We start from the raw sequence: 18408 nt of genomic DNA, 5'->3' as shown, positions 1-18408 counted from the left end.
TGTTTATCTCAAGTTGAGAATATAGAACAAGTACATAAGTGATTTGTGATCAGTTAAAAAGCAGCTGATAACTGATATAATAAATATTGTTGTGATTAACAGTGTAAATCCATGCAAACCTTTAGCGATGTTGCATCTTATGTGGATTGAAAGGGTCTAGAGATGGATGGTGGTGATGGTTGCACAACAATGTGAATGTACTTATTGCCACTGAAATGTATGCTTAAAAATGGTCAAAATGAGGCTGTAATACAGACTACTTGGGAGGCTAAGGCACGATTGCAATTTTAACTGAGACCCTGTCTCAAAATAAAAAATAAAAGGACTGAGGATATAATCGCTCAGTGGTAAAGTACTCCTTAGGTTCAACCCCGAGTCCCTCCCCACCAAATGTCAAAATGATAGATTTTTTTTGTTATGTGTACTTTACCACAATTCAAAAGAAACAGAACACTGTATCGTCAGATTGTAAAGGTAATCTCAAAAGATTAGAAAAACATTATAAGCAATAGTAACTTTGTGGATAATAGATTATGTGTAGATTTCCAATGAGAACATTGATTTGTATACATTTTTTTAAAATTCAAGTTCCCCATAAATTGAACTGATTTCTTCCTCATTTTAGAACCAAGGGAGGAGATCAGGTACCAAAGATAAGAAGATAGTTATCTACATTTTCACTTTGAGGCAGGCCCAAAGCTGGCACTAGAACCTGACACCCCTGACCAACTAGGACTCTCCCCCTATACAAATATTTACCATATCACAGCATTCAAAATGCCTTCATGATTTTTTCTGCCAGGTGTGTTGTATACCTATAAGCTGAGTGACTCAGGAGGGAGGCATAGGCAGGATGATTCCAAATTCAAGGCCAGCCTCAGCAACTTAATGAGACCCTTGTCTTAAAGTAAATAAGGATGTAGCTCAGTGAGTGGTAAAAGAAACCCTGGATTCAAGTTCCAGTACCAAAAAACAAACAAGAACTTACTAATTTTTGCTATATAAAATGCCTTTTTTTTTTGTACCAGGAATTGAGCCCAGGGGGCACCTAACCCACTGAGCCACATCTCTAACCCCTTTTATTTTTTATTTTGAGACAAGTTCTTGCTAAATTGCTGAAGCTGGCTTTGAACTTGCCATTCTCTTGCCTCAGCCTCCCGAGCCACTGGGATTATAGGTGTGTGACACCGTGCCTGGCCTGAGTGCCATTTTTATTATTGTTTTCTCTTTATTAACTCATTAATGTAAAGTACATTTATTTAATATGTAAAGATACTTTAAAAAGAAACTTGGTATATTTTAAATGGGAAATTTCTGTAAATGATCAGAAAAAAATATAATGAAAACAGAAATTTTAGTCTGTTGCCAGCGCAGACGGTATGAAAAGTTCGGCTACGTGGGAAAATTCTAATAAGGGAGTTTAAAGACACAGACTCTATTTATCTTCAAACCAGCTCCAGGATGACTCCTCAAACCTGCAGCCTCCAGCTACCCAAGGAAGTAATGAGGTTTACTGAAAAGGAGAGAGGGAGAGAGAGAGAGAGAGAGAGCGCGCGCACCAGGGAGAGGACTTCTATTGGGGAACAAAAAATTCTGGGGAAAATCCCATCCAATGAAGCTTAAGGGGGACAGTATTCCAAGGTCAGGTGAGATGATTGGATCTTCAAGGGCTGTGGTCAGGCGCACCTCCACATGGACAAAGCCCTTCAGACCCAAGGAGGGTGGGGAAAGCTCTAACACAAAGAAAAGTTATCTGAGCGCCTCTCATCCAGCCAGGGAGATAACTCAATCATGTGCAAGGATGGCCTCCCACAAGAAATAATTCTTTTCTTAGATGTTATTACTTTAATACTGAAGCATGTTCTATTTTTGTTAAAAGAGGAGATTAGTAATTTATAGGTATTAAAGACAGCACCAAAATGACATTGGAAGGGTTGAAAGAGAACTCAGGGTAGAGTGACAGGTCTTGTATGCAAGTCATTACCTATGTCACCACCCAGGAGGAATGAGTACCACACCAATGAGCAGAGTTGGTGAATTTTGAATTTGATTTGTAGAAAAGCAGTGCTTCAGGGTTAACATGGAAGAAGTGATTTACTGTGGGGTGAAGGTGAGAACGCAATTCAGCGATCCATATTGGTAAACTTATTGATGAAAGTTTGCCTGGCCCTTCAGTTATGATAGGGAAAATGGTTGAGAATGATTAACTTAGACCTGTAGTGTTTCTTAGCATAGGTTTTCTTGTTCCTTGAATACTAAATGCCAATAGTAATACCACCCACCTCAGTCATCATGATCATAAGTTCCCCATATACTTCCAAATGCCTTTTAAGAGTGATTAAGTTCCCCCACTCCCAGTGGGGGAGAAATGAGAAGGTTATCCTAAGTGGATGGAATGGCCTCTACAAATATGTGGAAGAAACAATGAATGTTACTTGTCTTTTTTCTAGAAGAGAAGAAGAAGTTGATCAGAGATTTTGATGAAAAGCACCAGGAAGCAAATGAAACGGTGAGAACAAGGAACAAGTTCTTGTTTCTTTTTCTTGGTATTGGGCTTTTCCAGAAGTAATTCTGTGACCTGATCATAGATTACTTTTTTTCTATCTATTGATCCTTGATTGTGACTATTTCTTATTAATGAGGCTACTTGATGGGGATGGGTGGTTAGGAGGTTGAAAAACACAAATGGGTGAAACTTGGAAGACTCTCCTAAAATACTGCATTCCTTATGTGAGTAGTAAGGGCATTCTCACTCCTTAATCTGAGTGGTATTTTCAGATCTCTTCATAAGAGCTAGCCTCTAGGATAGATTACTGTTCTTTGTTAAACTTGCTGTCACAGAAAATGTAGCTCAGAGATGGTTCTAGCCATTTTCCTCTTTGTCTTGGAAGATAGCATAACTGGATTTTGTTCCTCGGGCAAGACATTCAAGAACAGAATGAGTTGTCTCAAGCAGGACCCAAAGCCTGTCAAGTCAGTCCTGGTTGCTGGGGGCTTCTCTCTTGCCTTGCTTTTCTTTAATTTTTTTTTTTTCTTTTTTCTTTTTGCTCTAACCCTTTGGAAGCAAGAGCCCTTCTAGCTCCTTCTCATTAAGCTCTAGCTTCAGTAAACCTATTAAGATTGGGGCTAAAATCTAGGTCCTTGGTAATATCCTGATCTTGTCACCTGCACTGCTCTGTTGCCTGGAACCTCTGGGCCAAGTACATGATGTCTGATTCAATTGATTCTACATCAACTGAACTGTTGCTGTTATTTTTTCTAATGGAATAACTGCTGTTATTTTTTCTAATGGAAGAACACTGAAAGGTTTGACCAGACCATTAATTTGATTTTGGATGAAAGCCATAAAAGAGTGTTTAGTTCTTCACAGGGATTAGAATAAGTAGTATAAGAGCTATACATTGTAAGAGGTGATAGCGTTACAGTCACTGGAGAAATTGATGAAGAGAGACATTCTGTGGTTGACTTAGGAAATATTCAAGCAGAACCTCTAAATTCTATAGCACACTGAGAAAAACTACATAAATTTGACATCTCTAAATCTTGTTCAGAAACTGATTATTCTGAGGAAGAGGTTTGGAATTTTGGGGACTGTGGAATTTGACTTCATATTGATTCATTATAACATGTAGGTTAAAATATTTCTACATTTTTTATTGAAAAACAAAAAATAGCTGCCCTGAGTTTTGCTACTTAAGAGCAGACTTAGGAGAAAAATCATTTTCATGACAAAGAACTTCCTCTTTGCTTATTGAAGATCAACCTCCCAGTTATCCCACTGAAGTTCTGAGAAGTTAGACTTATCTACATCTTTTCTCTTTTTGTACCTATTTTAAGGAGACCACTAAAATATGGAAACGTATCTCCTTCATAGTAGGACTATTAGACATTTTTCTAGTACAGTTGGGCATATCCATGATACCTATTATGTATGAGTCTCCTCTTTCAATTAACATCCTGATAGCATTTTAGAAATCTAGCCACTTCTGATTTATATATTTGGTGTTCATATACTCTCTGGTTTTTAATTGAGCAAGATTAACAGTCCCACTCTAGCATCCCAGGCAGATCAAAATAATTTAGGCCTTCCTGTCTGTGTGTGTAGGGTTTTTTGTTTTTAACTTAGAAAAATGGAAGTTTGACTCTCCAAAGCATCCTACTCTGTGGACCCCTACTTAATCTCTGCCTTAGAGAGAAATGTAGTTGTTGATTTTCAGAAAAAAAAGAAGAAAATAACCCTTATGTCAGATCATTTTTAGTATAGTAGACTTGAATATACTTCTTTTTTTTTTTTTTGAGAGAGAATTTTTTAATATTTATTTTTCAGTTTTTGGTGGACACAGCATCTTTATTTTATTTTATGTGGTACTGAAGATCGAACCCAGTGCCCCTTGCCATGCACGTTACCACTTTAGCCACGTCCCCAGCCCTTGAATATACTTCTTGATGTCCATGTTGAACCATATCAGGCTGAGGATCTGAAAGTTTTGAATCCTAACTCCTCTTAGGATGTAAGCAGTTTTAAGTCAGTCTTGTGAAATGGAGAAGGTATTTCCTATCATTGATTTGTTGTAGGGATTAAATTAGAGAATGTACATAAAGACGTATTTAACAAGCTCTAAGTTGTTGGGGTTTTTTTGTTTGTTTATCTTTTGCAGTACCAGAGATAGAAACCAGGGCCTTGCAGTACCAGAGATAGATAGGAAGGTGTTCTACCACTGAACTACCCCCCAGCCTGTTAATGTTTTCTTTATTTATTTATTTTTTGTTGTTATTGTTAATGTTTTCTTTGATTTATTCATCCATCACAGATTTTATTAATGAATGCTGGCTAGACACTATTCCAGGCACTTGGAATGAAGTAAACATGGCATTTGGGGCCCCTGCCTCATGGAACATATGTTCGAGTGTCATTTGGGATTGTTCAGGGTTTGATGAATTCAAAGTAGGCACATCCTCAGATGAAAAGGGGGAGACCCAGGCCACATATTTATTACTTGGTGCTTTCCCAGCTGGCAGAGATGGAGGAAGAGCTACGGTATGCACCACTGTCCTTCCGTAACCCCATGATGTCTAAGCTGCGAAACTACAGGAAGGACCTTGGCAAACTCCATCGGGAGGTGAGAAGCACACCTTTGACAGCCACACCTGGGGGCCGAGGAGACATGAAGTATGGCACATATGCTTTAGAAAATGAGCATATGGTAAGTATTAGCTGGTTGATTTTTTTTTTTGTTTCCCCTTCCCTGAAGGAACTGTGGTACAAGAATTAAACATTGTGGAGTTGCAGTTCACATTATCAGTGCATACTGGATTCTTGGGTTTTTTAAAATTGTAGTTCCCTTTCTTGCATCTAATTCTTCTTTTCCCTTGTGGTACCTGCTTTTTTTAATGCAGATCTTTTGGCAGGGGTGGATAATTGAAACTAGGGGCACATAACCACTGAGCCACATCTCCAGCCCTTTTTATGTTTTATTTTGAGATGGTGTCTTGCTAAGTTGCTTTGAACTTGGGATCCTTCTGCCTCAGCCTCCTGAGCCACTGGGATTAAAGGTGTGCATTACCATTCCTCACTTAATGCATATCTTTCTAAACCCTATTTACTTAGATTTATGTCATATATGTATGTATATCTTTTTGTGTAGTAGTATATAAATGTTTCTTATTCCTACCTGAACTCTGTTCTGACATGTTGATCTAATTTTTTTTTCTTCTTGAGGTTTATTCTTTCATATACATTTTAGAATCACTTTCTCATGTAGGCTCCAAAAAGTTCATTTAGGTTTTTCATTTGTCAAAATATTATAACAAAATTAATCTTTCCTTTACCTTAATATCAAAATGGTCCAGCAGCTATCCAAGAAAATGCAAGGTGCTTCTCAAGAAGCCCCTCCACCTCCCAGGCACTGGGGATTAAACCCAGGGGCACTTTACCACTGGCTACATCTCAAACCCTTTTTACTTTTTGAGAAAGTTTCCAAGGTTAGCTTGAATTTATGATTCTCCCAAGTAGCTGGGATTACAGGAGTGTGCTACTACACCAGCTCAGAGGCTTCTGACACCTCTTCTAATGGAAAATGAGCCTGATTACCTCTTCAGGGTTCTGGTTTATAAAATTGGACTAATTAAAAACTTACATCCTGGAATCATCTAGAGAATCTGGTTAAAGATATTTATCACAAGATTTCACAAAGATTAAATTTAATGGGTTGTATTTGGATTATATTTTACAAATATAGTACAAAGTAGAAATTAACATTACAGATTGTATGTTAAGAGAAATGGAAAGGGGCCCACCATTGCAGACCAAACTTATGGAGAGATGCTGGTAATAGAAATAGTTCATAATGCATGCTGATTATAGTCTGAAGGACATTCAGAATGTTACTGGGTTGACATATTTGATATCAAAACAAGATATTTTGCCAGGACAAGAGGTACACACTGACTGTCTGGTGACTCAGGAGACTGGCAGAAGGATCGCAAGTTCAAGGATAGCCTTAACAATTTAGCAAGACTGTCTCTCAAAATAATAAAAATAAAAATAGCTGGGGATATAGCTCAGTGGTAGAATGTCTTTGGGTTCAATCCCTCATACAGAAAAAAAGAAAAACCACATTTTGAGAATGATGTAAAACTTTCAAATGGATAATTATAAAATCACATGAAAAGACTGGAGGGCTGGGATTGTAGCTCAGTGGTAGAGCACTTACCAAGCATGTGTGAGGCACTGGGTTTGATTCTCAGCACTGCATGTAAATAGGTAGAATACCCAAAAACAACTAATAAAAATGGTTAAAAAAAAAAAAAAAAAAAAGACTGGAAAAAGCCAGGAAGGTGGAAGTTTTATAAAAGTGGCTTTGGCCATTGTTACCAGAAACATGGAGGGGATGTATCCAAACATTTTGCTTTAAATTTATTAGTTTCAGAAATTTTAAATCATAAATTTTTTTAAGTGAGTCTCACTGTGTTGTCCAGGTTGCCCTCAAACTGTTGAGCTCAAATGATTTTTTTTCTTCAACATTCTGACTATCTAGAACTATTAGGTACATGCCACCATGCCCAACACCATAAATCATAATATAGATTATATGTACCACTTTCTTTGTTTTTTTTTTCTTTTTAGAGAGAGAGAGAAGAGAAAGAGAATTTTTTAATATTTATTTTTTAGTTTTCAGTGGACACAACATCTTTGTTTGTACGTGGTGCTGAGGATCGAATCCGGGCTGCACGCATGCCAGGCGAGCATGCTACTGCTTGAGCCACATCCCCAGCCCCGATCATTCACTTATTTATTTATTTTTTTTTAAGAGAGATAGAGGTAGAGAGAGGTAGAGAGAGAGAGCATTTTAATATTTATTGTTTAGTTATCGGCGGGTACAACATCTTTGTTTGTATGTGGTGCTGAGGATCGAACCCGAGCCGAACGCATGCCAGGCGAGCGCGCTACCACTTGAGCCACATCCCCAGCCCTCATTCACTTATTTTTATGTGGTGTTGAGGATTGAACCCAGGGCCCCGAGCATGCTAGGCAAGCGCTCTACTGCTGAGCCACAATCTCAGCCCCACATGTACCACTTTCTGTAGAATTATTGTCCCAAATCTGTCTGAACCTGCCTGATTTATGTGATATTTTTGTTATTTCCTGCTCTTTAGCCTAATCATTTGAAAATCTGCATCTTTTTCTTATTTTTTTTTCTCCTTCTTTTGAGCAAATGTAACTAGATTTATTTGTACCTCATTCAGTGGTTTCCTCATCCACTGGTCTGTATGCTACTTGTTAGGTGAAAATGCTTCTTGTGCCAGGTATGGTGGCTCATGCCTGTAATCACAACGGCTCAGGAGGCTGAGGTAGGAGATCACAAGTTCAAAGGTAGTGAAACCTTGTCTCTAAATAAAATACAACAAAGGAATGGGTATGTGGCTCAGTGGTTAAGCGTCACTGAGTTCAATCCTCAGTACCAAAAAAAAAAAAAAAGAATGAACAAAAGAAAGAAAATAATTCTTGATGCTTTTGCTCTAAGAATCCACTTTGTTTTTTCATTCCTTACATCCCTGGTACTGGGTATTGAACCCAGGGGCACTTTACCACTGAAGCACACCCCCAATTCTTTTTATTATTTTGTTTGAGAATGGATTTGCTAAGTTGTCTAGGCTGGCCTCAAATTTGCAATCTCTCCTGCCTCAGCCTCCCGAGTCACTGAGATTACAGACATGTGCCACTGTGCCTGGCAAGAATCTACTTCTTCTTCTTTTTTTTTTTTAATATTTATTTTTTTTTAGTTTTCGGTGGACACAACATCTTTGTATGTGGTGCTGAGGATCAAACCAGGCCAGTGCGCTACCACTTGAGCCACATCCCCAGCCCAAGAATCTACTTCTTGATGATGTCTTTTTAAGTTCTATTGCCAGTGGTCACTTACTTTGTAAAAAGCCTCTGAGAGTTGCACCCCTTCAGATTGTATAGACTTTGGATAGCTAAGAATTTAGAACTGCACCCATTTCTGTTCATGGTTAATCCTGGCCTTACAAAGACTACTTTTGTCCACATGTCATCTGTGTTTAGGATTATAGGTAAAACTTAAGTGGGATTTAGAAAATTAGGGCAGCTGGGAAAGCTTACTTCAGTCCCAGATATTACCTGCCTTGAGACCTAATCACCATGTGGCAACTTCATAGTTGTGTGTGTGTTTGATTGGCCTGAGATGAAATTCTTTGGCAGGAAGCCAGGTGTGGTGGGGGTGCGTCACCAAGAGTGTGGTGGCCACCTAAGTTTTTTTCCTTATTGTGATTGAATCTTGGGCTTCTAAATGATTTTTTTGTATGCTAAAAAAGAATAGTTTATTCATAATACCCAAATTCTCAGTACCAGTCAAGTGGGAATCTTGAGCAAATTAATCTTTTTCTAGGACTGTAAAGATTAGTTTTCTTTTGAAGCACTGCCAAAATTACAGGCTATATGCATAATCAGTTAGCTCCTGCACCCCTAAATCTAGCCTGCTACCTTTCTGAAGTTGCCTCTGAGAGACTCATATTATGTTTATGATAAATTTGAACTGATTCACAGGAAAAATGCTTCTTTTACTTTTTTCTCACCTCGCTTCACTTAAGTTTAACAAGCGGTGTGGGTAACCTGTGGTCTGGCTGATTGGACTTCAGGTTCTACTTGAGTCTATGACCTTGAACATGATCTTACAGTATATTAGTATCTTTGGTTCTTCTTTAAAAGTACAGTTAGCCCTCCCTGTCCACTGCATCTGGTCATTCAACTAACCTTGTATTGAAAATATTTTTCAAAAATTCTATCTATGCTGAATCACATGTACCGACTTTTTTCTTGTCATGATTTTCTAAACAATAAACAACTATTTACTTAACATTTACATTGTATCAGACATTATGTATAATCTAGAGATGATTTAATGTATATGAGGGATGTGCATATGTTATATGTAACTGCTGCACCATTTTATATAAGAAATTTGAGCATCTGTAGATTTTGACATCCTCAAGGGTCAACCAATCCACTGTGGATACCAGGGAACTAACTATAACGGAAATTGTTGTTCCCTATATCCCTTTTTATACAAGGTTGTAAGGAGCATGCTGGCACTGAATCTAACATTTCCCTCCCATGTTCCTGTCAGAATCGGCTACATTCACAAAGGGCATTGCTTCTGCAAGGCACTGAAAGCCTAAACAGGGCCACTCAAAGCATTGAGCGTTCTCATCGGATTGCTACAGAAACTGACCAGATTGGCTCAGAAATCATAGAAGAGCTAGGGGAGCAACGAGACCAGCTGGAACGTACCAAGAACAGAGTAAGTCTGCACAGGTGGGGAAAAGTGACTGGAATAGGGAAAGTAGGTAGGTCCACCATACCCAGATGCCATCATCCTAAGTCCAAAAAACTACAGCAGTTCTAAATTTAGGGGATAACCTTTTTTTTTAGGTTGCTTGGGTAAGAGAGGATCTTCCTTTGAAGGAATTTTACCCCTAAGACTTAGTCATTAATGGGAAAAAAAATTTTTTTAAAGAGGCATGTAAGGATTCAAAGTCAGCAACATGAGCTTTTCATTTCTCACATCTAGGGGAATATTTTGGTATTCTTAGGAAAACATCATCAACTTATAACACCCCATCTTTTAGAACCAACGTTCTTTTCCAAATGTCAAACATAGTACCATTCATAGTATGTAGATTTATAAACTATTGCTCAGTATTGGACTATAGTCCTTTACTGTTACCAAGGTAAGTTGGATCATTGAGGGAAGAAAACAGAAATCTATTGATGACTGTTGGGGGTCTCTAATATGCTGCCACTTTTAAGAAACTGGGAAATAACTCATTTCTTCTTTTCTAAATATTTGTTACTCTACAGAGGGATTTTTAAAATAGTAGTTTGCCAGTGGAATGCTCTATCTTAATAGGCTGAGGCAAATTCAAACTGAAAAGCGGATAGTGGGTCCAAGATTTAGACAGGAAAATATTAGCTTAGTGTGGGGATTTGAGGGTGTTGTGGAGCAGGTACTGGGGATTTGAATCCAGGGGTATTCTAAACTGAGCTACAACCCCAGCCCTTTTTATATTTTTGAGACTGGGTCTTGCTAAGTTGCCTCAAACTTGTAATCTTCTTGCCTATTACAGGCATGCACTACTCAGTGATATCTTTCTTACACATCTTAATAGCTTCAATTCTTCATTCTTTTTTTCCCCACATTTTGCAATTCTTCATTCTTAAAATTAATCAATGATTCTATTCTCAATATTAGTGAAATCAATATCAATATTCAATGAAAATTCACAATAAAATGCTTATCCAAAGCAAGCTATGGAGAATTAACTTGCCAACAAATAATGTGGGTTCTGAGCTTTTAAATTTTGGTTAAATTTAAAAGCCAACGAAGGCTGAGGATGTAGCTCAGTTATAGAGTGCTTACCTAGCACATGTGAGGCACTGAATTCGATCTTCAACATCGCATAAAAATAAATAAATAAATAAAGTAAAGCCAAAGAGTGGGGTGGGTACAGTCATGTACTTAGCTAGTTGGGAGGCTAAAGCGAGAGAATGGCAAGTTCAATGTCAGCAATTTAGTGAGAATCTTTCTCAAAACTAAAATCTTTAAAGAGGGTTGGGATGTAGGTAGATTGAGGCCCTGATTTTAATCCTTAGTACCACCAAAAAAAAAAAGCCAAAGAATGCACTGAGAGATCACTATATCAAGGCTATTGGTATATTGATCATCTGGGAACAGATGACAAGGAGCAGCCATTGAGATGTTCTCTAGCTATCTAGATTAGTAACAGACAGTCAAAAGGGAAGGGGTCCATGGGGGCTAATTCCCTTCACAATTCAGTATAACTGCCTCAAAGGGGTAATAAAAGATTTTTAAAACACATTTTAAAATGATAATCTACCAGCTTACGGAAATAAACACCAACCCAGGCTCTTCTGGAACTTGGCTGATGAAATAGAAATCTTAAGTTGCTACATAGTCACTGGCTGGGTATATCAAATCCTTTCCTGTTTTGAGTAGCCAAAGTGAAAGTAGTCCCAGCCAAAAGTCTACAACCCCACAGCAATCTTGGGATATAATAATTCCCACATCTCCTTGATGAATACCAAAGTACCTTTTCCTTTCCAGATTCTGCTACTTGTACTCAGAGGCCATAATTTAAATTAGTTTGATTTCTAGGCCTTTTTGAACATAGACCTCTTAATGCCCACTATTAATTTAGGAATGTTCAAATTCTATACAGTATGTACTCTTGAAAGAAGGGAGAAATAATTGGTATTTTCTCTTCTCAGCTGGTAAATACAAGTGAAAACTTGAGCAAAAGTCGAAAGATTCTCCGTTCGATGTCCAGAAAGTAAGTTTCAAAAAGTCACAAAATTTCTTTTAACTCTTAATGTCTTCAAGAAAGCTTAAAACATTGGCAGAGTCCTAATAAATCACCTTAGTGCTTTATTCCATATAGTCCCCCTGTACTCAGTACTACCCAGCAGATAGAGAAATAAAGTAAGGAATATAGTTTTTATAGTAAAATATTCCAGGATAAAATCCTTTGTTAAAATTATGTATTGCTCCGATTTGCAGCACTTGAAAATTTGTCCACTGAAAGAATGTTTAATCTCAGCTTTATATTTCTGCAAGAAGACACATGGGAATGATAGAGCTTTATATTTATTGAAATATATTTGTAAAAACTTGATTAGAAAAGTTTTCATGGCCAGGCAAGTTGGCGCACGCTTGTAATCCCAGCTGCTCAGGAGACTGAGACAGGAGGATCTTGAGTTCAAAGCCAGCCTCAGCCAAAGTGAGGCACTAAGTAATGAAGGGAGACCCTGTCTCTAAATAAAATACAAAATAGGGGGATATGGGGATGTGGCTTAGTGTTTGACTGCCCTTGAGTTCAATCCCTGGTACAAAAAAAAAAAAAAGTGTTATTGCTTAGTTCTGGCTTTTGGCTTTGCTTGCCCTTCATGTAAATGAGGCTCTTTTGGGAGTCCTGTCATGTTAGCAAGAGTAGATTTTAAAAACAAAACAAGGACTGAAGGGAAGTATTGCCATTGAGGCTGAAATTGGGGATAAGTGCATGACCTTGGGCACATATGGCCTAGCATGAAACAAAATGACAGCCTGTTCATGAAACTAGCAGGAAGCGTAGAGTTTTCCCTAAACAATAGGAAATTCCTTGTGGACTAAGGAGAAACCTAAGAGTGAACATGAAAACCAGAGATTGAACTCTGTGTAAACAAAAAATAGTACTTTAAAAAAATAATAATAATAATAAAAGATACCCATTAGGTTAGGGGAGCAGAGCAGAAGAAATAGGAACAAAGTAAAAAAGGAAGACTGAAAGGCAGTACCCAGGGTTCTAGTTACTTTTCCTAAAAGCAAAACCCATCCATGAATTGGACTTTGACACAGGAGGATCTGTCCCAAACCCTTCACCCAGCCTACACTCATAGCTGTGGTATTTAACCAATGTGGTGCTATGTGGCTAGATAGTGAGTGGTATTGTATTACTGCTATTTGAAATGTGATTTGAAGACATTTTAGAACCAAGAAACTATCTTTATGCTTTGGTATTTATAGTCCTAATTTTCCACATTTCTGTGAGGTAGACAGTTTTATCTCTAAATTACAGCTAAAGAACCTTCAGAGTTGCCACTTCCAAGCCAAAGAACCTTATGAGTACTTATTGCTAAGTGGCTCTGTATTCAGACAAAAATTTCATCTGCCCTCAGAGTATCTTAGCCTTGGCCCTGAGACAAACTCCAAAGAATGAAGAACTGTAAGAAATAACCTGTCCAGACTATTGACTACTACTTGTTCTGCTTCTCTTTGTAGAGTGACAACCAACAAGCTGCTGCTTTCCATTATCATCTTACTGGAGCTAGCTATCCTGGGAGGCCTGGTTTATTACAAATTCTTTCGCAAGCATTGAAATTGCTATAGGGAAAGGTTTGTGGATCAGAACCTTGACCCTGCGGACAAATGTTATTAGGGAGTGGAATAAGCATGTTGCTGCTGTGGGCTAACAGTTCCAGGATGCACTGTGTAGCCAGACTGGGAGGAGGAACAGCAGCCAGAAAAACCACATAGATGTGAAGGAACAATGACAAGACCAATATGATATACCAAGGTAATAAATGCAGTTTATGACTTCTGCAAATTTACATAGTACTGTAATATATCAATACCTTGTGAATTTAAAAAAAAAATACATTTACAGTAGTATTATTGGTCACCAAAATGGAGAGGGGAAACTTTACAATCGTGAAAGTGTATTGATGTTCTTATTAAGGCAGTATCAATCCAGCCAACCATTTAGTATCTGTCCCCTTGAATGCTTTGCAAATCTGGAATGCCCATCGTGAAATGTGCCAGTGCACAGTGTTTCCTAAATTCTCACACGTTCTTCATTTTCTGATTCATCTGGTGAACTAGGAGTAGGAAGTTGGTCATAGACAATGTGTCCTCCTTCCCTTGTCTGACCAAAACTTGAAGCAATCACATCCACTGCCAGGCTAGCTGTAGCCTTTGCCTCTTCATCTGAAGTGGCCAACCGAGGATTGACTTCAACAAGATCCAATGCTGACAGCAACCCTGGAAGAATAAGTATCAAAATCTCAGAAAATCGCCTAGCTGGTACTTTTAGTGAGAGTTGTCCCACTTGGACAAGGAGGACAAGCCAAGGTAAAAACAGGAGCGCTTTTCACTATAAAATTATCTATTGTAAGAAAGCCCCTTGCACCTTATTCTCTTACCCATCAATTCAAGTTAAAACACTATAAGCTGAAGTACTGAAAGAAACCTTTAAGGTAATCAAATAATTCATCCCTATTCAGCTAACATAATAGGCCTAGCTATCAGGCTTTCTAATGCTTTATCTGTTTTTGTTATTGTTTTGGGGGGTGCTGGGGATCAAACTCAGGACCTTCTGCATGCTACGCACACACTGTGCCACTGAGCTACATCCCCAGCCCCATTTGTATCCCTTAAGGCACTATACCACGTGCCCTAAAATGTATATTCTTATCCCTTCATGCTTGAGTTCTGAGGAAAGTTCTACATCTGATACATTTTTTATATCTCCCAGCAGACTGGCCCAGCATCTTACACTTTTTCATGGGAAGATACAGTCATATGTTGCCTTCTGTGAGGGTTTGAGAACTTTTGCCCAAGTCCTCAGCACTGTTCTTTGGCCTGGAGGGGAAGGGAAGAACCTATCCAGATCTTCTTCCCTCCCCCTCTACATAGCCAACTTCTCTAGAACTAACTCCTTAATTGATTAATCTGGTTAAAGTTAATCTACCTCTTTGAGAGTCATCTGAATAAACTAGTATTCAGGAATACAGTATCTAAGAATATTTGGTGTGACTATAAAGACTAAAATCATGGGTGTATACACCTAATGGCTTATTGATATTATGTTATAGTACATGATACTTAGTGTCATTGTATCTGTTCAGTGTGTTGTTTTAGTAGAACATAGCTGATTGCAGTGTGGAAAACTGCAATGACCAGGCATGTTACCATAGCATTTCCATCATTTTGTCCATATGACCTGTGTCTCTGACGGTTTATGTCACTGATTTATACGGGCTAAACCTGCACCCTGAACCTATCCCAAAAGTAATAATCAGAGAGTGTGTGCTACTATTACCTATGTTTCCTGACTACTGCCATCCTGCAAATTAAAGAAAACTGTTTGATGTATCTAATGGACAACATCATGAGTGTCTTTTGGAATAAATACTGCAACAGAGAAAAGGTGGCACAAGGCAAGGACCATGCCACATCTAGGTGCTGCAAGTTATTAAGCCCTCCTCTGACTGGTGACATTGGAAAGCTAAATGGAGGATTGAACTCTTGGGTTCTCTGTCCACTAACCTAAGGTAATATCTAAGGTCTGAGAATGAAACTGTCTTGCTACTCTTAGATCTAAAAGTGCTTTCCTAAGGTTCTAGCAGGTTCTATGGGTTCAATGCCCATTTCTATCTCCTATTCCAGGGTTCCCTACAGCCTTAGACCTTTGAATCTGGGGTCTCTATGCTTCTTTATACCTGTTTCATGAAATGGTTACTGAAGTAGTACCACATGGTAAGTGTTTAAATTTTGGAAGGGAAGGTCATTTCAAATGAATTTAAAACTAGAAGCTTTTTTACAAAAATGAAAACTGCAAAACAAGTTTGAGTTTTGGAAAAGTTACTTTTGATAATCTAGAATTTATGTTAATTTTGTCAGTGATTTATCCAACTGTATCCTACTTATTAAAACTCCTATCAAACAACCTCTTTGATAAAAAGGACTTGTCCCAACTTACAATATCTTTAAGAGATCTGCTTTGACTCCAAATTCCTGACTCCCAGAGAACCAACCCTCTTTTTTTGTAGTACGGAGGGCTGAATCCTATACTTTTTAGGTACAGAAATTTAAGCAAGGGGGAGGGAAACAGGAAATACTGGGGACTGAAATGGAGCAAATTATATTCTATGCAGCTACAATTATGTCAAAACGAACCCCATTATTTTGTATAACTATAATATACAAATAAAACATTTTTTAGGGCAGGGCCTGGTGGCAAATAACTACTCCCAGCAACTCAGGAGGCTGAGGCAGGAGGATCCCAAGTTCAAAGCCAGCCTTTGCAAACTAGCAAGACTCTAAGCAACTTAGCGAGATGCTATTTCAAAATATAAAATAAAAAGGGTTGTGGATGTGCTCAGTGGCTAAGTGCCCTGGGTTATATTCCCAGTACCCCAAAAAATTTCTTTTCAGCAGAACAGCCTGGTATGATAACACATACCTGTAATCCCAGTGACTTGGGAGGCTGAGGCAGAAGAATCACAAGTTCCAGGCCAGCCTCAGCAACTTAGCAAGAAGATCCAGTCTCAAACACTAAAAGGGGCTGAGATTGTAGTTCTGTGATAGAATGCCCCTGGGTTCAATCCCCAGTATCAAAAAAAAAAAAATTTAAACAAAGATCCCCTTCAGGGAGGAGATTCTGCATAATTGCATATATACTTAACAGGCTACTGACCTGGTGTCTACATACCTGTATTGTGTATTTCCTCAGTAATATACATGCCTTCTCTATAGGTTAATCCCCCCACAACAGGGGTTCCTGTGGCTGGAGCCAGTGTAGGGTCAAATGCATCAATATCAAAACTCAGATGGATTGGCCTTTGTCTCCTGGAAAGGAAGAGGACCACAGAATACATATTTAGTTGTGCTTGTAGACTCATTCATTCTTCCTGTTACTGTAGCTCCTTGATTTTGTTGTTTTTTGGTCCTGGTACTTTGTTAAATATAGCAAATTTCCAGGTTTTTTTCTTCCTGAAAGTTACTAAAAGTATATTAGATTCCTACACTACTTCATGTTATTGGTGTTTGTTCTACGTATTTTAGACAGATTAACTGCCGATTGTATTTCTGGTGTACCCTGGGCATTAGAGCCTCGTTCGTTACTGTCATTAGAGGGAATTCTTCACTTTCACATGACACTGGGCTCTGATATACTAATTTAAGTTAGCATGATCTGAGTTATAGTTGCCTTTATTCTCTAACAGCAGCTGAACTTAATACTAATTTTATGTCTACAAACTTAACATCTTCCAATTCCAACTTGAGTACATGTGTCCAATGGCTGAAATCTAACATACAGCACCCTGAAGTAAAAACTCAGGATTGGGAAAATGCTCCTTTAAGTTAGCATATTATTATCATTTATCTGCCATATTTCTATATTACCAAGATTTGCTTAATATTAGACTCAGATGAAGCAATAATAATGAGGCTGTGAAGAATGGGACTGTTGGAACAAGGAATGCCTCACATCTCAAAAGATAAACATTAAATGGAGATAAAGCCGGGCACAATAGTGCCTGCCCTGTAATTCCAGCGGCTCAGGAGGCTGAGGCAGTATGATCGAGAGTTCAAAGCCAGCCTCAGCAATTTAGCAAGGTGCTAAGCAACTCAGTAAGACCCTGTTTTTAAATAAAATACAAAAATGGCTGGGGATGTGACTCAGTACTTAAGTTCCCGTGAGAAATTCACAAGAAACAGGAGATCTGGGCAATGACTTAAAGGAAATTCCCTCCCAACCCCAGAAAAAGAATATGACTAGATGTTTCATGTGATACCTTTCTGAAATTTTTATATGTACATCATTTGTTTTATTTTAAAAGTAAAGTTTCTATGCTAAACAGACAGGCTAAGGTGTGACACCCATTGAGAGTTTGCTCTGTCCCTCTCTGGGATCTAGAAGTAGACATACATTGTAGTTACTTACTTGCCAATCAGCAGATCAAATGTCTGTTCCATGACCTTCTGAATACCAAGTCGATCAATATCTCTCATGGAAAAATACTGAATATCATAGTTCTTTAAAATAAAGCTGGTGAGAAAGAAAGAAAGGAATCCTTAGTTTAAAAGCTATTTTTAAGTGACTCAGGAGGCCTCAGCAATTTTGCAAGACCTTGTCTCAAAAAATAAAAAGGGTTGGGTATGTAGCTCAGTGACAAACCACCCCTGGGTTCAATCCCCTGTACCACACACACACACACCAAAAAAAAAATCCAAGTTCTTTAGCATGTATATTAGGGGGTTTTCCCTTGTATTGACCTACAACAGATTACATCAAGCGTCAACCTTTAAGAGGAACATAAATAGCCAGCACAGGCCCAAAGCTTAAACTTACTGTTCAGGAGGGTCCACATCTCTTAGGCCAATATACACAATACTTGGGGAAGAGATACAAGGTTTGATCCAGGAAAATCCTGGGAGTTGTGGTACCTATGAAAAGAGGAGTGAACAAGATTATAGGATTAATTAAGAATTCTTTGTCTCACCAAGATAATCACCATGTGTTTCCAAAAGTGTGTAATCACTTTTTCCT

General features: G+C 38.3%; 2 protein-coding genes across 8 annotated transcripts in view; one reads left to right on the top strand and one right to left on the bottom strand.

Annotated features, from left to right (window-relative positions):
• Window positions 1–18408, top strand: part of Vti1b (vesicle transport through interaction with t-SNAREs 1B) — a 42613-nt gene that overhangs the window by 4628 nt on the left and 19577 nt on the right. Inside the window, exons 2-7 of one of the 4 annotated variants that reach the window (XR_013438992.1) lie at window positions 2451–2509; window positions 5013–5204; window positions 9648–9821; window positions 11810–11871; window positions 13356–13650; window positions 15522–15611. Coding sequence is in view for 1 of the 4 variants with exons in the window: in XM_005322816.5 (XP_005322873.1) it covers window positions 2451–2509; window positions 5013–5204; window positions 9648–9821; window positions 11810–11871; window positions 13356–13452 (584 nt within the window). In the remaining 3 variants the exon portion in view is untranslated. Of the gene's footprint in view, window positions 1–2450; window positions 2510–5012; window positions 5205–9647; window positions 9822–11809; window positions 11872–13355; window positions 15228–15521; window positions 15802–18408 lie in introns of those variants that run through there. The other 3 variants (XR_013438991.1, XR_013438993.1, XM_005322816.5) reach the window with 3 other exon arrangements.
• The window catches only part of Arg2 (arginase 2), a 41143-nt gene continuing 36378 nt past the window's right edge, over window positions 13644–18408 (bottom strand). For all 4 annotated transcript variants that reach the window (XM_078050103.1, XM_005322817.5, XM_078050102.1 and 1 more), the window contains 4 exons: window positions 18211–18305; window positions 17803–17907; window positions 16567–16703; window positions 13644–14114 (listed from right to left, as the gene is read on the bottom strand). In XM_078050103.1, the coding sequence (XP_077906229.1) occupies window positions 13909–14114; window positions 16567–16703; window positions 17803–17907; window positions 18211–18305 (543 nt within the window). In that variant the 3' untranslated portion in view covers window positions 13644–13908. The remainder of the gene's footprint in view (window positions 14115–16566; window positions 16704–17802; window positions 17908–18210; window positions 18306–18408) is intronic.

This window comes from Ictidomys tridecemlineatus, chromosome 5 (genome assembly GCF_052094955.1).
Source record: "Ictidomys tridecemlineatus isolate mIctTri1 chromosome 5, mIctTri1.hap1, whole genome shotgun sequence".
Classification (NCBI taxonomy): domain Eukaryota; kingdom Metazoa; phylum Chordata; class Mammalia; order Rodentia; family Sciuridae; genus Ictidomys; species Ictidomys tridecemlineatus.
This window is presented reverse-complemented; position numbering and strand designations above follow the sequence as displayed.